General features: G+C 37.0%; 1 protein-coding gene across 2 annotated transcripts in view; it reads left to right on the top strand.

Moving 5' to 3' along the window:
* Positions 1 to 24,555, top strand: part of FAM169A (family with sequence similarity 169 member A) — an 88,189-nt gene that overhangs the window by 33,471 nt on the left and 30,163 nt on the right. For both annotated transcript variants that reach the window (XM_025389123.1, XM_025389124.1), the window contains exon 6: positions 20,013 to 20,192. In XM_025389123.1, the coding sequence (XP_025244908.1) occupies positions 20,013 to 20,192 (180 nt within the window). The remainder of the gene's footprint in view (positions 1 to 20,012; positions 20,193 to 24,555) is intronic.

Below are 24,555 nucleotides of genomic sequence, written 5' to 3'. Positions count from 1 at the left end.
TGAGAATTAGTGCATATAGTTAGTTAAAGAAAGGTCATTTTTTCCCAAGAATGAAAAACTGATGTGCAGTTTAAAATGGTTTTTCTTTAGGTAAATGCTTTGGGTGCCCTTTATTGTCTTTGTTCTTGTATAAATTTGAAATAGAACCAGTAATTTTTGTAACTTCAGAAAAATACTGATTATACGTGAGGAAAAAGAGTGTTCAATGGAAATTTAGTGTGCATTGCAGAAAAGACATCACTTTGTTGTTTTTAAATGTTTTAATTTTTGGAGTTGGGGTGTGAATTAATTGTTTTAAGCTTTATTTTATATAAGGCAATTCCTGTGGGAATTGGAGGCTTTTTGTTCCTTACACTGGCTCCAGGGGAGTTTCCTACCTGAAACTACCTCGTAGACATTTGGAGCACAACTAGTTTATACTTTTTTATTGAGGGCTTCTTTCTATGAAAGACACATAAGTAAAAGGCACAGCCTTCCTATTTAGTATTTCTGATCAGTATTTAACTGCAGGAGTGTGCTCTTCTTATTATGCATGTTGAGGCTCCTTCCCCTCTGGCATCTGGCCTCTATTTCTGCTTATTCTGGTAGTTAACTATTTTATAGCCTCGGGTTTCCAGGTGCTACTGTATATGCCACTTTTAGTACCTTCCATACTTCTCTAATTGTCTTACATCTCTTTACTATTTATTTTAGTTATTTCCCCATTGTACCAGATAACAATGGAGTTAGGTGTGCTTATACTAGCCTTTGAATCAGTAGCCATTTAACTCAGGCTGGAAGTGTTTTTTCTACAAAGGAAACCTAAACATAATTATATATAAAGGATATATATATCCCATTTTTATGTATATAAAGGTATATTTATATAAAGTATATAAACATAAAGTATGTATTATATAAACATCTATTTCATATATACTGATATATGTAAAATACTTTTTTCTACACTGGTAGCAAAAAGATAAAATCTTTATTAAGAAGATTTGTAGTTGAATGAAAGTCTTGTGAAATAATTTATTATTTATGATTTTTAAAATTAAATAGCAAATAAGTTTATGGAGCTATTAGGACATAGAATAGCCTTGATAGAAAAAGGAGACTTTGTTTATGAGGTCAAATTCTATTACAGTACAATGAAATTCAAGAAACTATATAAATTCTTCTTTGCCTGAAATAAAGAGATCACTGTGAGACTGTTTTTTGGGTTAGGTAGATAGTTTTCTTATAAAGATATTTGCGTTTTTTTTTTTTTTTCCTACTGTTACTTTAATGTAATGAGCTCATTATTCTTTTAAGGTATATTTCATTTTTTCTCATTATTTATATGATTTTTTATATTTTCAAACAGTTCTCCAAAGCACCAGATGTTTCAAACTAGTCTTTCAAATGAAGTAAAAAAATTTTTTAAAATAAATTATGTTTATTTTGCAGTTGAAGGAAAGCTTCAGAAAATAGTTGGTTGGGATTCCTGAATTTATCTTAATTTATTGGTAAAATAAGTTTGTATTTATTTGACCAACAGTTGTTCACTTAATGTAATTGATTCTTTCATCAGATATTTTTGAAAAAGAACATAGAGTGAGATTGAAGGTATTGTCACGGCTTTCAAGTCATGGTTAATTCTTGAGATCTGTCCATATCTCATAATGTTTTTGGTTATGATGGCTGGTTCAAATCTGTGCTTAAGCTCTAGGGAGGATGCGGAACAAAGAGAAGCAAAATGATTTATGTCTTAACATATACCACACTCCTTACAAAGTCCAGGAAAGTGAAAGGATTCATAAGAAATTTGAAAATACACAGATTGAATATTTCTAATCTGAAAATTTGAAATCCAAAATGCTCCAAAATTTGAAACATTTTGAGCGCCAACAAGACCCTCACAAGAAATGCTTGTTGGGGCATTTCAGATTTTGGATGTTTGGATTAGGGTTGCCCAGCCAGTAAGGAAAATGCAAATATTCTGAAATTCTCCTCAAAATCTGAAATCCTGTCTGGTTCTCAGCATTTTGGGTAAGGGTTATTCAGTCTGTACCTTAGTTACTCTCTATTCTTTTTCATTTGCATACCTCAAGACTGCTGATGAGTTTGAGTTTGAAGAAATTATTAATGAAACAATTGGAACAGCTTTTTCAGGCAAGTCGATCTGTTCTTTGGAAACTTCCCTATTTAGTCTACTGTACAACTCAGAAATTAAGACAAAATCAAGTATTAGTATCAAAGAGATTTTGGGTTTTGTTATAGTATTGCCATTAACTTATAAGTTGTGTAACAGTCTTTTTTGGCTTTTACTTTTCTCCTTTTAATAAGGGAATTAGGCTTGACCACAGATGATCATTGAGACTTTTTTTGGCTCTAAAGTTTTCTGAATTCTGTAGTTAGAAGTGGGGACTATCTGTGGGCAGAAATCCTTGGTCTCAGGGCTGGCTTTCAAAAAAAAGTTGAATTTGAGAGAAAGGTAGGTAAGTTGAAAGACTATGATAGATAGTAAAGGAAGATTTATTTCTTGCAGTCTTGAGAAGATTCAGTAAGAGTAAATGCATGTAGTGTTTTGTCATCAAAGCCCCAGTGTATGACTCTGAGACATGATGCTATATAGGAATAAAGATTATTTCTCAATAGGCAAAATTAAGAAAATGCAAAACTCTTCGGCTACTTATTTATATATTAATATTTTGGGTCAAATGATTTTATGATTTATTCTTAGTAGGCTAATTTTCAGACTCGATTGTTTCAAGTTTGGGCGTTATCTTACTGTTATTCCTTACATACAGACTGTAAAAATTATGTATTCCCTGACTGTTAAAAAAGTAGATATGTGATAGTCATGATGACAGGTACATGGTCTATAGTGAACTGGGATATATGCAGTTTTTTTAAATAACATTTCTAAGGCGAGGAATTATTTAATGATAGTTCCTAATAATAAACACCCGTTGCATTGTATTTCTCATAATCTTCTGTGTCTATTGGCACCTTCCCCACAATCCACTTGGATAGTTAGTATTGTTTTCTGTAGTTGTCATTATTGCTGAGTGGGGTTAGACCACATTTTCACAGGATCCATAGTTAACAGTCCCTCTACTTTTCAAGTTTGGTTTTCATTATCCTTATCAGTTTTTTAGACTTCTAGCAACAGATCATGACTAGTAATAAAAGGTATTTGTTGAGCACATCATGCTAGACATTGGAGTTATAGTTACTTCTCTCTTTTCCTATATTATAGGTAGTTTTATAGTGATCTGTAATCTAAAGTCAAGTTGCAAGTTCCCCATCATCAAGGACTTCTCTTTCCTCTCTTTTTATGTTGTTCTGTGAGGGGGATTATTATCTAGGTAAATGGAATTATTTAGTTTTTCTAATATTGTACTGTTTACTTCTTCCTAATGACCATTAGATGAACAAAGTTGATACAGTAATTCTGGTAGAACACTCAATGCTACCACCTTAGGGAATAAATCATTAAGTGATCTTTATTTTATTTTCCATATTTCTTTTTTTTTTTTGAGACGGAGTCTCAGGCTGGTTGGAGTACAGTGGCGCGATCTTGGCTCACTGTAACCTCTGCCTCATAGGTTCAAGAGATTCTCTTGCCTCAGCCTCCTGAGTAGCTGGGGTTACAGGCATGTGCCATCACGCCTGGCTAATTTTGTGTTTTTCATAGAGACGAGGTTTCACCATGTTGGTCAGGCTCGTCTCCATCTCCTGACCTCAGATGATCTGTCTGCTTCGGGCTCCCAAAGTGCTGGGATTATAGGCGTGAGTCACCGCGCCTGGCCGAGCTTCTTTTAGAGGGTTAATTATTTTTTTGAGCCAGGGTCTTGCTCTGTTGCCCAGGCTGGAGTGCAGTTGTGCAATCATGGCTCACTGTAACCTCAACCTCCTGGACTCAATTGATTTCACTTCCCTTAGCCTCTCAAGTATTTTAGTTTTCTATTTAAGGAATGAAATCTTGCTATTACTTTTCTTTGTGCCTATGTTTGTATAACTTAATTCATAAAACATGGGCTTAGCAACAAATAGAGAATAGATCTGTGTCATAGGAAAATGGCAAATTATTGCCTATCTTGGATCTGCGTAGTGCCTTTCATTCACAAGAAACCATAGATGCTAAATCCACAGATACCTTTGTTTTATGGCATGGCACTAAAGATGAAAAGGAAAGCACTGATGAAAGATAATAGAAAATGTTCATGGTTGCAAAATCAGGTATTTTATAGTCTTTCCATATGAGTACTTCATGTGTAACAAAAACTTACCTGCAAAAATAGTTTATAAAAGGATGAAAACTGCAGAGAAAGCCTTTTTATGACATAGAGAGCGTAAAAGAAGAAAAAAATTGTTCTATACTGAGTTTTACAATAATTGCTATACTAAGTATTATGTAATATTTTTAGTTTATTCAGGACACTATTCAGAATTCATTGACCTCAGGCATAGAACTTTGTATTCAAAGTCTGTATAAGTCATACATGTATTCTTGCAAAGTTTTCTTACAATTTTACAGTGAAAATTTGGATGGCATGTTGAGTTTACATTGCTAGTGGTAGGCAGGGTATGGCTATAGTGCTAATGCTTTGGTTAAAGAGGGTGGGTTGAACACGTGCATCAGCCTCTACTCTCTCTTCCAACACCACCAGAATAACAAAGACATTTTTAAGCAGCATAAATCCCACATGACAAAGTGAGTAAGAGGGGAGTGTAACAGGAACAAAACTTTATAATCTTGGAAAAGGGTAGATTATGTAGTAACTGAATCCTAAGATGCCATTGCCAAAAGCAGAAAGCACCACATTTATATTGTAGAACCTTCAAAAGATTCAGTCATTATAACACTAGGTACTTCTGGGAGGTGGAGCTTTAGAAAAGGATTGGCTGAAAGTTCCTTCCCTAATGCAGCACAGCTGGGCCTCTGGGAAAAGACATGCTCCTGGGGCACATGAAGACTTTCAGGTATGGTGGCAACATTTGTGTTAGGGAATAAATTATCTTCCTTCTCCCATTGTATAAAATGAAGGTATATCTTTCATCAAACCTTTATCTTACTAATCTGGAGTTGTAAAAAGGTCTGAAAGTCCCTCTTTAATAAAAGAAAAGAGAAGGCAGGGAGAGGGCTCTAAATAGTTTTGTAGTAGTGTAAAAGTGACTGGATATAATTAGATGATATTCTTTTGTAAGTCAGGTGGCTTCTATTTCTTTGTTTTCAACAAAAATGAAAGAGGATTTAATTGAGTTGTGTTTAATAATGCCAGATTATTAAAGATAATTTTTTATAATAGATCACTGTGTGATATGTGGCACATAACTAAGGACACTTACATTGCTATAACGAAGGGTTTTCTGGTTCCTTCTTATTTGAACAAGGTTCTTAAGCACTTACATCTATAAAAATAAAAAAATAGGAGTAGGATTAATGCCCTGTCTCATTCTGGTAGTAAGTAATTCATGAACTCATAAACCAATTAAAAAATGATAAACTCCAGGCCAGGCGTGGTGGCTCACATCTGTAATTCCAGCACTTTGGGAGGCTAAGGCGGGCAGATCACCTGAGGTCAGGAGTTCAAGATGAGCCTGGACAACATGGTGAAACTCCATCTGTGCAAAAAAAAAATACAAAAATTAGCCGGGCATGATGGCGGGTACCTGTAATTCCCGCTACTCAGGAGGCTGAGGTGGGAGAATCACTTGAACCTGGGAGGCGGAGGTTGCAGTGAGCCGAGATTGCACCATTGCATTCCAGCCTGGGTGACAGAGTGAGACTCCATCTCAAAAAGAAATAAAAAGATAAGCTCCATCCATTTCATTAACAGGTGTATTTAAAATAGTTTTTTTTTTTTGCTTAGTAATTAGTTTTCCTGATATATATTTGTGTTTTGATTTGTTGTATACTAATATAATAATTATAATAATTCCAAATTTCTTTTGGATCAGTACTTACAGCATTAGGATCACAAGATATTTTTAAAATTTGTATTTATATACAGATACATTCTTGTAGAGAAAAATGATTGGATAATCAATAAACTTCCATGTGTAAAAATATTACATCAGGATAACATTCTGTGGAATAAATATCATAGAAATATTAGTGCAAGGAGAAGAAGAAACAGTGTAAAACCGTTTTAAGGAGTAGTTTGTTCAATGGATGGTAGCAGTTATCACACTGATTGCAGTTTCTAGAGTCCATTTGATACATATAAAGGAAGGATGTAATAGTTTTGTTTTCTTTAAGTTAATATGATTTATTAACTGCAGAGGGAAAAATGGTAAATTTACAGAGAGAAACCTGGCAGGTACCATGTTAACCAACAGATTATGGTTAACATCACTAGTAATAAGACATATCAACATCATGTACCCCATGATATATGATGTACTGAGAAGGATACAGTGTCATTCTGTAGCATTTTTGCCCAAAATTTATGATCTCAGTTCATTCATGAGAAAACATTAGACAAAGCCAAATTAGTAGAGTTATTCTATAAAGTAACTGACAATCTCCCATAGTATCAAGGTTATGAGTGACAAGGGGAGATGGAGGAGTTATCAAAGACCAGAGTTTAGGGAGATATTAAACTAAATGCAAGAAGGAATTATGGATTGGATTCTGAAACAGAAAAGAACATTAGTGGAATAATGTGTGAAATTTGAATAAGGTCTGTAGTTTAGCTGACAGTATTATAGCAGTGTTAATTTCCTGGTTTGGATAATAGTATTTTGGCTATGTAGGATGTTAACATTAGGGTGAAGGGTATATGGGAGCTCTTTGTAATACTTTTGGAACTTTTCTGTAAGTCTACAGTTATTTTAAAAATAAATAGTTTTTTAAAGTCAACAATATGTCAGAAATCACATTTTTTGTAATTATTGATTGAAACTTAGATGAAAATTTTAGATATCACAAGGATGTGTGAATATATGGCATTTCAAAATTATTTTAATGGCTACATGAGCAAAAATGTCTCCTTTGAGGAGTTTGACTAGGCCGAAAGAAAAAAACTAAAAATACCAGTATAAATGGTTCCCCTAGGAAAGGCTCCAGGCAGCTCATCCTGCTGTGAAGTCCATTGCCAGCAAACCCCACCATACACGCGGAGCTTCTAATTAGCTTTTCAATATCTCATTCTTAATTGTGAACAGATAGTCATAGGTAAGGAAGGTCACTGATGTGAAAAATGGCAATTAAAGCAAAAGAGAATAAAAGAGATTTGGAGGAGAAGACAATGCAAAAAATGTCCTTAAAATTTTTGGAAAAATTAGTCATTGCATTTATGAAATAAGAACAAGAATGTTCATAGAGCTCTTAGAAACTAAAAAAATCCAATACAAGGAACAAAGAGTTGAGGAGATTGATCAGAAAGGAACGCAGAAACAACAAAAAACAAACCCTAAATGATGGTAAATAGGAAGAAATGATAAAATTAGAGGGATTATTTAAATAATACATGTTTCAGAGGAGAGAACAAATTGGAGGAGAAAAAAATCAATGAAATAATTCGCGAACACAGTTCTACAGTTCTACAGTTCTACAGGAAATCCAGATTAAAAGGGCCCATTAAGCATCCATCACAATGAATTAAGATCCACCCATACCAAGATTATTGTGAAATTTCAGAGCATCTGGAATAGAGAAAACATTTTGAAAACCTCCATAAAGTAAGAGAATGATTTAGACAAAAGATCAAGAATCAAAATGTCACTAGAGTTCTCAACAGCAACATGAATACTAGAAGTGGAATACTGCCTTTAAGATACCAAGGGTAAAATGATTTCCAATGTATTTTGTGCCCAGTCAGATTATCAATAAAGAGTGAGAGTAAAAGAAGGAAACTTCTAGATTGTCAGTCATAAAACAATTTACCTCTCATGTACTACCCCTTTTCCAGAAGTGAGTAGAGTTTGTGCTCTACTAAGATAAAGTAAATCAAGAAGGAAAGATGGGATCAGGAAACTAAGAGAGAAAAGAGAGGAGATCCCAACATCACAGCTATGTCAGTTGTGGAGCTGCTCTCTGTTAAAACCACTAGCTTTATGTGGCTGTTTAGTTAAATTTTAAAATTCAGTTTCTTAGTCATGCTAGCCACATTTTAAGAGCTCAATGGCCACATGTGGCTAGTGGCTACTGCACTGGACAGAGTAGATAGAGAACTTCTCCATCATTGCAGAACGATCTTTTGGACGCTCCTTTTTCTAAAGATTGACTGATCTAGATTGGAGCACATCACAAAGCTTTGGGACGTTGATTTAAGAAGATAGAGCTGATAGAATACCTGATATGTTTGAACTTATTGGGGTAAGATTTACATAGTTACTTGAGACTTTCGAGGATAAGGGAGATAAGTAATAAATCGTATTAAGGGAAATCAAAAAGTGCAAGAATAAAGAAACATTCATGGTACACTATATGGCTCAGTGTCAAAAGCATTTATGTAGTCATAATGTAAATACTGAAAATTGATCTAACAAATTACAAATTACTATTTAGGGGTGTTGGGGTTTTTTGTATGGGAAATGTGTTTATGTTGGAGTTGAGATTGGGGTGTGTGAATGTATCTAAGAGCTAAATTCTCACCTTCCAAGTTCTAGCTGTCTATGCGTAAAATGGAAAAATCAAGAAATAGAAATCAAGAAGTATAGTAAGTTACTTAGATAAGTAGAAGTAAATACCAAAAATGTCAGCTAAATGACTTCAAAGTGGTTGCTTTTGGGTTGTAGAAAGTGTGTGCTTGTGTGTGTGTGTGTGTGTATCAGTAAAGTGGTCACAGAGCTGCTTTTTTTTTTTCCTTAAGTCTTATGTGACTATTGTATTCTAAACAATGTTATGGATAACTTTGATTAAAAACAAGAAGTATACATTTAAAAAAATGAGGCCATGTCTAGAGTGTAATCACTATCTACCACAAAACTGGCTGAACTTTATAAATCCTTCTTGACCTGGAATGATCAGGACTATCTGTTAAAGGGCTATGCTAACTAGAAAATTAATGGAAAATCTCATACAGTTATTAAAATAATACAAAACAAATCACTGGTTAATTCAGTGGAAGTTTTGTGACTGTTGGCCTATATCAAGAAGTATATAAAGTTGCAAATTTCTATAAATCACATACCGTATTTTAGTGTAGGTGATCTCAGAGAAAAAACACAATTGAGGTCGCTATCATTAGCCGCTATTTTTGAAGTACTCATTGTTATTTGGCTTCAGCTGTCAATTGCCTTGATCCGATTTGAAGACTTAATATTTTGGGGAAGAACAATCTAGTCAACAACTATTATAAGTCAGTTTAGCTCACTACTGAAGGGATTTATGACCAATAATACTAGGAAGTGTATTTCTGGTTTTTGTAATCTTCATTTGAGATAATTTGTAACGGAAGCATTTTTTCTTGTCCACATTTACTAGTCAGCTTTCCTTGTGGCTTCCAGACCTCTTACTAGGGGCTATATCCATGATCTTCTCTACCTTTTTGGACAGATTACTCACTTCCTGTTCACTAAAATTCAGATTTCTGGGCCTTTTAAGGTTATTTTAAGAAGTAACAAACATTGTGATGTAAAGCAATAAGGATTAACAGTATAACTAAAAGTGATACCCAGCTGAATTTTTTGTTGGGAGAGTGAGGTTTTATTTTAAGGACTTGAGTCTGTCTAGGTGTGATCCTTGTCTTTGGGAAATGTGCAAAGGTGTGTGAGAGTCCCATACTACTCTGTGGCTACCTGAAATGTATCATTGGGAAACGAGATGGCTGCTTTGTTTAGGTGAAGTTCTAGCTATCTAAACAACCACATGCTTGCCAATAAGCGTTCTGTTTATTCGAGAGAGAGAGTTGACTTTAGTGGAAACACAAAGATGATTCGTTGTGGGTTCAGCTCTCAAAGCACCAAAAATCTAGTGGATGAGACAAAAAAAATCACAACATCATAGTTGATAAGCTATATTATTAATCATAATTCAGTTTCATAAGTAATATATTTGAGATATCAACAATACCAGTCATTGAAGAGTGAGTAGTTAATTTTGCCTGGAGGAAGGTGTGACTGGGAAAGTGATATTTAAAAGTAGCTTTGAAGGGTGAGTAGGTTGTCAGTAAGAGAAGCGGGAAGGGAAAGAATATTCTTGGTAAACATATGAATGGAATATAAATATATGGAGAAGGCACAGAGTCATGAAAGTTTTGGGCATATTTGGAACTGTATCCTAAATAAGGTGGTGGGACTAACAAGTAGAAGTAGTGAAGATGGAGGTCCCACTGCAAAGGATCTTAAATGTCCTACTAAGAAGTGTGGCACTTTATTGGCCAGGAAGCTATCAAATAATTCTGTGTAGAAGTAACATGATTAAATATTTTTGGAGCACTTGGAAAATTGTATTTTAAAGTCAGGGAAGTCAATTAAAAGAGCTGTTTTACTAGTTCAGGTGAGTGAAGGACCAGAACTAGGAAAGCACCAGTAGGTGTGGAGCAGGGAACATCCGAGGGATAGTTTCAGGTGAACAGAGTGTGGTAACTCCATAGTGTGTAGGGAGGGAGAGGAGGAACTAGTGATGAATCTGAGTGGCTTTGGCTTGGGTGCTTAGGTATTGGTGGGAGGCTGTTAATTAAGATTGGGAACATAAAACAAGGAGTAGTTCGATAATACTTTAATTCACTTTTGACATAGGCATATGTGTCCCTAAGGCATATATAAGTAGACATAACATAGTTAGAAATGTAAGTTGGAGCACATGGAAGAGGTATAGATATTTATGTGGGCCCCGGAATACTTAAAGTAATTTTACAGCGTGGATGAGATCACTCAAAACTGTTGTATAAAGTGAGTGTATTTGTGAATATTGGTATGAGGAAATTACACTGAAAACAGCCTAAAGTAACCAAACATAACTGGAGGGGGTATCCTGGCTAAAGGTAGTCTCTCCTGAGATGTGACCACTGATGACCTGAGAGTTAACAAGGAAATGCCTATCTGCTGAGAGATAAGAGGAAAGTTAGCTGAGGCTGCTAGCTGTCCATAAAATATTTGTGGTTCGTTTTCTATATTCTAGTCATTGGCCAGAGCTGCCCAGTCAGGGATTCTATTTTCCAGTCTCTATATTACAACTACATGGGGCTGTGTGACTACTTCTCTACAAAATAATGAAAAAGATGATGCATGTGACTTTGCGTCGGGGTGGTTAAGATGCTTCCCTTTTCCTCATCTATACAGAGGACTTTGAAGATGTAAGGGATGAGGAAGCTACAGGATAAAAGGAACTTGGTGGCCCTGGTGAATGAACCACACTTCCCAGTATTTACATCCTTTATAGCCTGTTTGAATCTGGGCTGCCTCTATAACTTGCTTTAACCAGGAGAATGTATAACATTGTGCTCAGCCTTAAGAAGGCTGGCAGGTTCCGCTTTGGCACTCTTAGAAGCTAGTCACCCTGTAAGAAATACAACGACCTGGAGACCACTCTGAGGTGAGGAGACCCCAGCAGCTCCGTTGAAGAGAACTGAGGTTCTGGCTGACAAGTCCAACTCTTCTTCAAGCTGCAGCCAGCACAGACTGTCCCACTGTGAGAGTGAGGCTGTTGGGTCTTCTGACATCCCAGTGCCCTAGCTGATGCCATATGAGAGTTGTGATAAATAGGAAATAAATTTTTGTTCTAAGCCAGTATGTTTTGGGCTGGTTTTTAGTTCCTGTGTGATTGTGAGGAGGAAACCATCCACTTCCCAGGAACGTGAAACTTTTATTATGTTAAACATTCCAGGTTTGGTTTGTTACGGCAGCTAGCTTTGCCTTAACTAATGTATAGAGCATGAAGACTGTAATGAGAATACCTAGTGGTATATGACAAGGTTGCTCATCTGAGGATAATCCCATTGTCTGAAATTCACTTTATGTATGTCTTCAACGGAGACAGTCACACACTGATGGCTTCGTGAGGTGTTAAGTTTTAAGGGGAGAGGAGAGAAGGCATATTCCTGAGTGTACAAAGAATGAACGGTGAGTCTATGAGAAGCAGCAGCTACTCAGTTGTGGCAGAATATCTGTTCTTGAATTCAATACCTAGACCCTGAGTGGTGTCACTGAAATTTATTCATATATTAAAAAGTTGATCATAAGTGCCATATACATAGGGAAAGGGAGGTGGGGGAAGTGTGAGAAAGAGCAAGAAGAAGAAATTGAGAGATAGTTACAGATATTTTGTAAGCTCTGTCCTCTTAGAACTTACATTTTAGAAGAAGACATAGCAAGGAATGGACAAGTAGATGATATGCTGTCAGATGCTGTGAAGACAACCAAAGTAAATTAAAAGAATGGAATGTGTGGGATGGCAGGTACTCTTTTAAATAGAATAGTTAGGGGAAGTCTCTCTGAATGAAGTGGTAGAATAATGAGATCAGGAGAAGAAGTTTTCAGGCAAAGAACTGAAAATGCAGAAGCCCTGAAGCAGAAACAAGTTTGGGATATTTCAGAAATAGTAAGAGCAGTGTGGCCAGAGTATAGTGATTGATAGGGGTTAGGAGAGAGGCAGGGACTGTATCCTGAAAGGTTTTTTAGGCCAAAGAAAGAATTTGAATTTTATTCTGGAGGTGATGGGAAACTGTTGAAGGGTTTTGGGTATATGAGTAGCATCTGGTTTGTCTTTTATTTTTTTTATTTTTTATTTTTTTTTTTTGAAACGGAGTCTCACTCTGTTGCCCAGGCTGGAGTGCAGTGGCCTGATCTCAGCTCACTGCAAGCTCCGCCTCCCGGGTTCACGCCATTCTCCTGCCTCAGCCTCCCGAGTAGCTGGGACTACAGGCACCCGCCACCTCACCCGGCTAGTTTTTTTGTATTTTTTAGTAGAGACGGGGTTTCACCATGTTAGCCAGGATGGTCTCGATCTCCTGACCTCGTGATCCGCCCATCTCGGCCTCCCAAAGTGCTGGGATTACAGGTGTGAGCCACCGCGCCCGGCCTGGTTTGTCTTTTAAAAAGGCAACTCTGGCTGCTCTGTGGGAAACTGGGTGCAGGGGTTCTGGGTGCTGGAGAGATGGCAGGGTTAAGAGTTCGGCTAGCTAAGAGGCTATTGTAGAAGCCCTTGTGAGAGGTGATGGTAGCTTAGACAAGGGAGATGGGGTAAAGGTGGTAAGAAGTGATAATGTTTGAGATTAGTTATGAAGATATTGCTGCAGGATTTCTGATGGATTGTACGTGGGCTGTGAAGGAAGAGTCAAAGATTAGTTCCGAGAGTGGGCGAGTGGGGGTGAGATTTACTAAAAAATTGGTAAACTAGGTGGAGTAGGTTTTGGGGCTGTCTATGCAAAATCTGATTATAAATGGTTTATTGGGCCAGGCACAGTGGCTCACGCCTGTAATCCCAGCACTCTGGGAGGCGGAGGTGGGTGGATCCCCTGAGGTCAGGAGTTTGAGACCACCCTGATAAACATGGTGAAACCCCGCCTCTACTAAAAATACAAAAATTAGCCGGGTGTGGTGGCAAGTGAGTGTAATCCCAGCTACTTGGGAGACTGAGGCAGCAGAATTACTCGAACCCAGGAGGCGGAGGTTGCAGTGAGCTGAGATCTCGCCACTGCACTCCAGCCTGGGCAACAGAGTGAGACCCTATCTCAAAAAAAAAAAAAAAAAAAAACCTAGCTCTTAAATGATTTATTGGAGTCACTTGTAAGTTGATATTTTGTTTATTTACATTTTTAACAACTGAGATATTCATATACCATAGAAGTCACCCATTTAAAGTATAGTTCAGGCTGGGTGCGGTGACTAACTCCTCTAATCCCAGCACCTTGGGAGACTGAGGTGGGTGGATCACTTGAGGTCAGGAGTTTGAGGCCAGCCTGGCCAACATGGTGAAACCCCATCTTTACTAAAAATACAAAAAATTAGCTGGGCGTGGTGGTGCACACCTGTAATCACAGATGTTAGGGAGGCTGAGGCATGAGAACTGCTTGAACCCAGGAGATGGAGTTTGCAATGAGCCAAGATGGCACCAGTGCACTCCAGCCTGGGCAACAGAGTGAGACTCTGCCTCAAAAAAAAAAGATACATTTCAGTTTTTAAAAATACATTCACAGAATTATACAACTGTTACCACAGCTAATTTTAGATAATTTTCATCCCTCCACTAAAGAAACTCTACTCATTAACAGTCTTTCCCCATTTCCTCCCCACTTCTAGGCCCCAGCCCTCAACAACCACTAATCTATTTTACATAAATGGAATCGTGTAATATGTGAATTTTTGTGTCTGGCATCTCTTGCTTAGCATAATGTTTTTAAGTTTTATTCATATTGTAGTGTGTATCAGCACTTTATTCCTTTTTATGACCAAATATTACCTTGTATAGATATACCAGTTTTGTTATTTATCAGTTGATGAATAATAGTTTGGGGTGGTTTCTGTTTTTTGTCTTGTTGCTATTTTGAATAATGCTGATACGAACATTTGTATACAAGTTGTTGTTTGGACATGTCTTCACATCTCCTAGAGTGTGTATGTAGTTGTGGAATTGCTGGGTCATATGGTAACTGTTTCGCCTTTTGAGAAACTGCCAAACTATTCTTTCATAGACCTTGTTACATTCCCACTAGCAATGTGTGAGTTTGCAGTTTCTCCACATCTTAGCCAGCACTTGCTGTTTGTCATGTTGATTATAGTTTACCTAGCAGGTGTGAAGTGCCATTGTAATTTTGATCTGTGTTTTCCTAGTGGCTAAGAATGTTGAGCAGCTTTTCACATACTTATTGGCCATTTGTATATCTTCTTTGAATAGAAATATTTCAAATGATTTGCCTTCTTTTTACTTTGAGACTAGTCTTGCTCTGTCACCTAGGCTAGAGTGCAGTGGTGTAATCTCAGCTCACTGCAACCTGTGCCTCCTGGGTTCAAGTGATTCTCCTGCCTCAGCCTCTTGAGTAGCTGGGGTTATAGGTGTGCACCACCACGCCCAGCTAATTATTGTATTTTTAGTAGAGACGGGGTTTTGCCATGTTGGCCAGGCTGGTCTTGAACTCCTGACCACAGGTGATCCACCCGTCTTGGCCTCCCAAAGTGTTGAGATCTCAGGTGTGGGCCACCGTGCCTAGCCATCGTTTGCCATTTTTAATTGGGTTGTTTTAAAAAACATTTTCCCCAGCTTTATTGTGGTATAACTGACATACAGAAACCTGCCCATATTTAAAGTTTAAAATTGTGCTTTGGCGTACATATATATAACTGTGAAACCATCACCACAATCAAGATAATAAACATATCTGTAATCTTAAGTTCATCTATGCCCTTTTGTAATCTCTTCGTCCCTCCCGTTTGTTCCCGAGGAAACACTTTGCTGCCTGTTAGTGTAGATGAGCTTGCTTTTTCTAGGATTTTATATAAATAAGGACATACAGTATATACTTTTTCTGGCAGTTGGGTGGCAGGGGTGGGGTCTGGGTTCTTTCAGCACAATTTGAGATTCATCCAGTTATAATTCATAGACCATATAATTAACTTTTTTAGAGTGTGGAATTCAGTAACTTTTAGTATATTCATATATTTACACAGCTATCACCACTATCTAATTCCTGAACATTTTAATCACCTCAGAAAGAAGTCCTGTACTAACTGGCAGTCACTTACCGTTTCCCTTACCCCCCACAGTCCCTTGAAACTGCTAATCTAGTTTCAGTCTGGGTTGTCTTTTTATTTTTGAGTTGTAAGAGCCCTTTATACATGTTAGATACAAGACCCTTGTTAGATATATACTTTGGAAATGTTTTCTCCCATTCTGTGAGTTGTCTTACTTTCTTGATGGTGTTCTTGGAAGCCCAGAAGTTCTTAATTTTGATGAGGTCTAATGTATCTACTTTTTCTTTTGTCACTTGTGCTTTTGGTTTTATATCTAAGAAGGCTCTGCCTAACCCAAGGTGACAAAGGCTTGCACCTGTGTTTTATTCTAAGAATTTTAATAGTTTTAGATCTTATATTTAGGTTTAGAATCCATTTGCAGTTAAAATTTGTATGCGATTCAAGGAACCTCTGCCTCCTGGGTTCAAGTAATTCTGCTGCCTCAGCCTCCCAAGTAGCTGGGATTACACTCACTTGCCACAACACCCGGCTAATTTTTGTATTTTTACTAGAGGTGGGGTTTCACCATGTTTGTCAGGGTGGTCTCAAACTCCTGATGTCAGGGGATCCACTCGCCTCAGCCTCCCAGAGTGCTGGGACAGGCGTGAGCCACCGTGCCTGGCCCAATAAACCATTTATAATCAGATTTTGCATAGACAGCCCCAAAACCTACTCCACCTAGTTCTTTGTCAAGATTAGTTTGGCTCTTTGGGCTCCTTATTTTTATATGTCTTTAGGATGAATTTGACAATTTTTGCAAAACAGTTCACTAGGATTTTGAGTCTGTAGGTTGTTTTGGGAAATATTGACATTTTAGCAATATTAAGTTTTTAGATCTATGAACATGAGATGTCTTTCCATTTATTTTAGGTGTTCTCTAATTTCTTTTAACAGTGTTTGTAATCTCTATTTTACAAGTTTTGCATGTCTTTTGTTAAATTTATTATTTTTTGATGCTATTATGAATGAATTGTTTTCTTAATTCCATTTTTTGGATTGTTCATTGCTAATGTATAGAAATACAAATTATTTTTGTATATTGATCTCGTATCCTGCAACCTTGCTGAACTTATTAGTTTTAATGTTTTTTTTTTTTTTTTAAAGTGGATTCCTTAGAATTTTCTATATATAAGATCATGTTACCTGCAAATAAAGACTGTTTTGCATTTAGCTTCCTGATATTGAATGCCTTTTCTTTCTTTTTCTTGCCTAATTATTTTGGCTAGATCCTCTAGTACAATGTCAAAATGCAAGTGGTGAGAGTAAATATCCTTGTCTTTTTCCTGATCTTAGGAGGAAATACCCGGTGGTTTACCATTATCATGCTCTGTTTTTTTTTTTTGTAGATGCCCTGTATTTGAGGAAGTTGAGTATTTTTATCATGAAACGTTGGGTTTTGTCAAATGCTTTTTCTGCAGCTATTGAGATGATCAAGTAGCTTTTGTTTAATTACATTCAGATAAGCTCTTTCATTCTTGATTTTGAAGTCTCATGCTTTACAGAGGTTAAAGATAGGCATTAGTAGTCATCAGCGTTTGGATACATGGCAGAAGGCTTGGGAGTGAATAACAATACTCAGAGCACATAGAAAAGAGAAGGCTAAATATGGAATTCTGAGGAATATAAGCAATCTAACATGTACAATGCTATATTAAATGTAATCTGAGCTAGTAAATTTAATGAAAACTTTACCTAAGACAACAGGTTATAGTTTTTGCTTTACTAGATAAATCCACAGCTTTTGGTGGATCTTAAAAGTCCCTGATAATATGGAAAGTTTTTCTGCTCTTTATTTGATTGCATTTGTATGAGTCAGACCCTGGAGAGCAGAAGTATTAATATGCACAGTGTAGGAGAAGGAAGAGAACCGCATGATTTTCTAATTTTCTGAAAGGAACATGTACATGGCAAGTAAATAGTAGAAGAAATTTAAACTTTGTGAACGCATTGCTTGTTCTGTAAACTGGCCATTTTAACACTAGTCTGAGATGCTGGAATTTCCCTTTTCTCTACTAGAAGGAATGTTTCTGTGAAAATAGAAAAAAAAATCAATTTATGAGAAACTTTCTGCATATAAGTAGTATTCTTTTGCAAGGAGCCTGAAGCATGCAGAGTAATGAACAACCATAGATCCTCAGACTTTGTATTGAGAACTAGAACTAGACAGTGCTTTCTCTTCTCATTCATTTTTGCTTTGTACTTCAAACTTGACTACTACTACTTATAAAGTAATGTCTCTTAATTTTATGATGACTACTGTTGTTACTATGAAAATCCCTCAATTTCAAGGTATTAAAAACATAATGGTTGCGTTAGCTTGTTGATGAGACTGTTACCAGAAAGGGGTCCAAGAGAGGGTTTTTGGGTCTTGCACAAGAAAGAATTCAGGGCGAGTCCATAGAGTCAAGTGAAAACAAGTTAATTAGGAAAGTAAAGGAATAAAAGAATGGCTACTTTACAGACAGAGCAGCCCCAAGGGCCGCTGGTTGCCCATTTTTATGATTATTTCTTGATGATATGCTAAACAAGGGGGTGGATTAGTCATGCCTCCCATTTTTCAGACCATATTGGGTAACTTCCTGATGTTGCCATGGCATTTGTAAACTGTCATGGTACTAATGGGAGTGTAGCAGTGAGGACGACCAGAGGTCACTCTCATTACCATCTTGGTTTTGGTGAATTTTAGCCAGCTTCTTTGCTGCAACCTGTTTTATCAGCAAGGTATATATGACCTGCATCTTGTGCCAACCTCCTGTCTCATCCTGTGACTTTGAATGCCTTAACTGTCTGGGAATGCAACCCAGTAGGTCTCAGCCTCATTTTACCCAGCTCCTATTTAAGATGGAGTTGTGCTGGTTCAAACACCTCTGACAATATTACTTGTTAGATTCGTACAAGAAATCTAGACCCTTAGATATAGCCTAACTGTCAGCAGTTAAGATCTAAGTATATTGGCTGGGTGCAGTGGCTCACGCTAGCACTTTGGGAGGCCAAGGTGGGGCTGATCACCTGAGGTCAGGAGTACAAGACCAGCCTAGTCACCATGGTGAAACTCGTCTCTTCTAAAAATACAAAAATTAGCTGGGTGTAGTGGCGGGAGCCTGTAATCCCAGGTGCTTGGGAGGCTGAGGCAGGAGAATTGCTTGAATTCAGGAGGTGGAGGTTGCAGTGAGACAAAATTGCGCCATTGCACTCCAGCCTGGGTAACAAGAGTGAAATTTCATCTCAAAAAAAAAAAAAAAAAGAAAAAAGAAAATAAAAAGATGTAAGTATATTACCATATGCATTACCTATTCTAAATTTAAATTAGTTGGTAGTCTCGGAGATTGTTCCAGAAGGTTATGTAAGTAATCCAATTCAGTCATAAATAATTCAGATCACTTGGTTGAACTGAAGAAAAGTTGTTATATTGATCAACTCATTAAGTGATATAATTGGTAAGACAATTTGTGAGGTGTTTGACATTTTGTTTCTTGCTTGAACTGCATTATTGGAGTTACCCAAAATCATATGAATAATCTGAGAATAATAGATTATTTTATTTGAGGCAAAAATGATAGAATAATGACTGATAACTATGAATTCTAATATTAACAGGAAGTACGACACACCACCACGTTCCCTCAACTTGTAAACTACCTTGATATATTAAAGGAGTTAATACATGTATTGGAAGGGTCAAAACTCAGATATAGAGCAGGGTTCTTAAAAGACAAATCAGCATGGCTGTATAATAAGGAGAGAGATATATAGACACTACAAATTATTTCTCCTGTTTAACTTTAAACATACAAAATGTATTTAGCATTGTATCTACAGGAAATTATATCCATGTCTAAGACAAATGTTTCCAATTTGCCTCTATCTACAGTCCTCAAAAAATTGGAGAACTAATTCACTTCTTTACTATCATCAAGTAGATAAAAATGAATTGGTACTCATTAGGAACAATGTAGAGGGAAAATATAAAAAAATGAAATAAAATGCAGATCAGAGACATCCTCAAAGAAAAAAAAAGGATATCCAGGTACTAAGGTTGGAATGATAGGCTTGAAATACTCTTCAAATTTGAAATTTCAATAGTTGATGAGTTTTAAAGTTGCTTAAGTCTATAGACAGTGATGGTATATATAATACATATAATGAAATATGTATTTTGGAATATGGTACTGAGCTATTTGTCCTATGTTTGATGATACTACTAGCAAACATAAAATACATAGCTCCTTTCATTATTACGTGTATACATTATAATGTCTAATAGTAGCTGAAAAACACTTTATATTATAACGTTTATTATTTAACATTTTTTGATATGGGAAAAAAAGTAAACATTTTTAGAAAGACTGTTAACTCATGTCACTAGATGTATATGTATATTTTTAATGTGAAAAATTATTGGGTTTCTGTTCTTATTACTGCAGGAAGCATATGTGCCTCTTTTCTTACCCAAAGTTACCAACTGCCAGTTCTTGATACAATGTTTCTAAGAAAGAAATGCAGAGGTAAAGATTTTGGGCTTCACATGCTGGAGGACTTTGTTGATTCCTTTACAGAAGATGCACTTGGCTTGCGGTATCCGCTGTCTTCTCTCATGTACACAGGTAAATGGACTAAGTTAAAAAATGATAATCTTGTCTTTGTGTCACTTCTGACTTGTTTCTCCAGAATACTGTAAATGTGTATATATCAGTATCACATAAATTTGGAACCTTTGGCTCTCTAGAACTTAATTTTGCAAATATGCCCTTATGTATTTGTTCTCTGGGGTTTTGGTAGTCTTAAAAAACTTTAAATGTAATTCGTATACCATAAAATTGCTGGACACAGTGGCTCACACTTGTAATCTCAACACTTTGGGAGGCTGAGGCGGGCGGATCACCTGAGGTCAGGAGTTTGAGACTAGCCTGTCCAACATGATGAAACTCTGTCTTTACTAAAAATAAACAATTAGCCGGGCGTGGGGTGCGTGCCTGTCATCCCAGCTACTTGGGAGGCTGACGCAGGAGAATCGCTTGAATCCGGGAGACAGAGGTTGCAGTGAGCCGAGATCATGCCACTGCATTTCAGCCTGGGTAACAGAGCAGAACTCCATCTAAAAAAAAAAACCAAACCAAAAAAAAAAAAAACCATAATATTTGTCCTGTTAAAAGTGTATAATTCAGTGGTTTTTAGTATATTCATAGTTGTTCAATCATAGCCAGCAGTTCTAGAACATTCTTATCACCCCAAAAAGAAACCCTGTACCAATTAGCAGTCACTGTCCATTTCCCCTTCATCCTGTAGCAACCACTAATCTGTTTTCTGTCTCTGTGGATTTACTCATTCTGGACATTTTTCATATAAATGGAATCATACAGCGTGTGACTTTTTGTGTTTGTCTGCTTTCACTTAGCATGTTTTTAAGGTTCATTCATGTTGTAGCATAAATTATTATTTAATTTCTTTTTATGACTGAATAATATTCCATTGTATGGCTGTACCACAACTTGTTCTAAAGTGATTGCTCCATTTTACATTCCCATAAGCAATGTTATACGAGGGTTACCGTTTCTCTACATCTTCATCCTCATCAACGTTTGTTCTTATCTGTGTATTATAGCCCTCCACATCCTCACCAACATTTTTTATTATCTGTATATGTTATTACAGGCATCCTAGTGGATGTGCAGGGACATCTCATAGTTTTGCTTTGCTTTGATGTTGAACATCTTTTCATGTGCTTAATGGTCATTTGTATATCTTCTTTGGAGAAATCTGTTCAGATCCTTTGACCATTTTGGTCGAGGCGGGGGGGGGTGTTATTTGTTTATGGTAGCTTTTAAAATTAACAAAAATAAATTTCAGACATACAAAAAGGAATAAAGAAACTGGGAATGGTGGTGTATGCCTGTTATCTCAGTTACTCCAAAAGATGAGGTGGGAGGATTGCTTGAGTCTAGGAGTTTGAGACCAGTCTGGGCAACATAGTGAGACCTCACCTCAATTAAAAAAAAAAAAGTTTAAAGAGTAAGGCATTGGCTGGGCATGGTGGCTCATGCCTGTAATCCTAGCACTTTAGGAGCCCGAGGTGGGTGGATCTTTGAGCTTAGGAATTCGAGACCAGCCTGGACAACATGGTGTAAAACCCCATCCCTATAAAAAATTAGCTGGGTGTGGTGGCTTGTGCCTGTAGTCCTAGTGACTTGATGGACTGCAGTCCTGGTGACTTGAGGGGCTGGAGAATTGCTTGAGCCCAGGAGGTCGAAGCTGCAGTGAGCCGAGATTGTACCACTGCACTCCAGTCTGGGTGACAAATTGAGAGCTTATCTCAAAAAAATAAAAAGATATAAAAATAAGATATCAAATACTCATGTACTATGTCAGCATGTACTATCCAGGAGAAATGGCTTGTTGCCAATATGGTCGAAGCCTTCTGTGTACTTCTACCCAATTAGACTCATTTCCCTTCCCTGGGATGAGTACTGTACCTAGCTTGGCTTTATTTTTCTCATACATTTCTTAGACTTGTAATACATATGTGTGTATTCTCAAACAGTATATCAGGTTGCTTTATATATTTAAAAACTATAAATATGTACTGTATGAATTCTACAGTTTGCTTTCTTTACTCATCTTTATATTTGTGAGATTCATCCATATAGATTCATATAGTTCCATTTATTTTCAATGCTGTATTCCATTTTATGGACATATCACTTGGTGGTGATTTAAAACCATTAGTGGGTTTGGTTTTGCATTTGTGTAAAGGTATACAACTACTCAATGAGGTAAGATTTAATGCTGGATAGTGTTTAACCTAGAAACTCTTTTAAAGTATTATTTACTATTGATTTCAGTCTAACAGTAGACATTTATTTCCACTGAATATATTTTTATTCCAAACTTTCCGCACCTTCTTTAATATCAAAAGCAATCCAGAAAACAGGAACAAGTACTGAATTGGATGCCCATCTTGAATCATATTTTCTGTCTAAATCCATACATGAGAGTGGGATGGGCATTGTGTGCCCTTGGATAATCCTAAAATGCATTACCCCCTAATTAGTGCTTTACTGAATTTGAGGAGAGATGCAGAGACATCCACTGCAGGCAGAATCCATTAGTACTTACTCTCTTCTGTGATTTTAATGATAAATAAATTGAATACCAAATGATTTACAGATGATTATCAGCTAATTTCTGTCTTCCCATAAAGTCTTAGCACTTTGGGAGGCCGAGGCCGGCAGATCACTTGAGGCCAGGAGTTCAAGACCAGCCTGGCCAACATGGCGAAATTCCATCTCCATTAAAAATGCGAAAATTAGCTGGGCATGGTGGCACATATCTGTAATCCCAGCTACTCAGAAGGCTGAGTCACCAGATTTTGCTTGAGCCTGGGAGGCAGAATTTGTGGTGAGCCGAGATTGTGCTACTGCACTCCAACCTGGGTGACTGAGAGAGACTCTGTCTCAAGAAAAAAAAAAACCAGGCCTAGTGGTGTGCGCCTGTAGTCCCAGTTACTCGGGAGACTGAGGCAGCAGGATCACTTGAGTACAGGAGTTCAAGGCTCAGTGAGCCACTGCACTCCAGACTCAGGGAAAGAGTCAGATCCTGTTTCCAAAAAAAAAGGCAAATATCTATTAAGTTATAATTTATATACAATAACATGTACCAATTTTTAAGGGTACATTTTTGATGACTTCTGACAAACATATGGACCTTTGCTACTGTAGACACAATCTAGATAGATAATAACTTTGTTTCCAAAAGTTCCCTTTGTGCACTGTTATGCCCAGACCGTTTATTCCCCGAAGAAGACCACCAGAGTCCAGAGTCAAAGCTAAGCAGCAAGGATCTTTATTACAGGTTCGAACCTGGAACTCTCCCTCGCTCGCGAAACGAGACGGGCAGGAGAGCTCCCCCACTGAGCTCCGAGCAGTGTTATATAGTCTAAGAAAAGTGGGCATAGAGTTATTATACAAATCAGATATATGATTGGCTAGTGTTTGAACAAGGCGATTTGGCTAACTATGATTGGTTCCCGCCATTTCTGATATTTCGGTTCAACCTTTGAGGCGGGAGAGCAGGTTTATGGCAGCAAGAGTTTATCTTACTTAAACACGTCTTGTGACCTTGCCTCAGAACTTACAAAATCTCTGGTATGTGCAAAACAAAATCTCTGGTACGTGCAGAAAAACAGGTACTCACAGAACTTACGAAATCTCTGGTATGTGCAAAGATTAGAGAGCAGAACAAAAGGGTGTAGCGGGGGGGGGGGGCGCGGGTACACATCTATCTTTGTGTCCTTTCACACCAGTCCCCCAGCTTCCTTCCCTTCCAAACTCTCACTCCAGGCAAGCACTGATACGCTTTCTGTCAGTATCACTTAGATTTTTCTAGAGTTTCATGAAAAATGGAAATATGCGGTATCTATACTTCTGTATCTGGCATCTTATTTTTGAGGCTCATTGATGTTGCATGTCTCAGTACTTCATTCCTTTTTTAATTTTTTATTATTTTGCTGCGTATTGCTCACTTTCATTATACCACAATTTATTTGCCTGTTGATAGACATTTGGTTTTTTTCCTTTCTTGGCTATTACTAATAAAGCTGCATGAAAATGTCTTTGTATGATGGACATTTGTTTTCATTTGTTTGGAGCGAATACCTAAGAGTGTCATTACTGGGTTTTATGATTGTGTTTAACTTTGGGAAGTTGCAAACATTTTCTAAAGTAGTTATGTCATTTTGCATTCCCGTTAGTGTAAGTATATGGAAGTTCTGGTTGCTCTACATACTCACCAACACTAGATTTTGTCAATCTCTTTAATTGTAGTCATTCCTAGTAGTAAGTGGATAATGATATCTCACTCATTATGTGGTTTCAATTTGCATTTTTCTGAAGACTAAAGATTTTTGAGTATCTCTTCGTGTAATTATTGGATAATCATCTACCCTAAAAAAAGTGTAGAACAAGTGAGGTG

The sequence above is a fragment of the Theropithecus gelada genome, chromosome 6, assembly GCF_003255815.1.
Source record: "Theropithecus gelada isolate Dixy chromosome 6, Tgel_1.0, whole genome shotgun sequence".
Taxonomy (NCBI): Eukaryota; Metazoa; Chordata; class Mammalia; order Primates; family Cercopithecidae; genus Theropithecus; species Theropithecus gelada.
The sequence above is the reverse complement of the archived record's forward strand: the minus strand, read 5'-3'. Positions and strand labels throughout refer to the sequence as shown.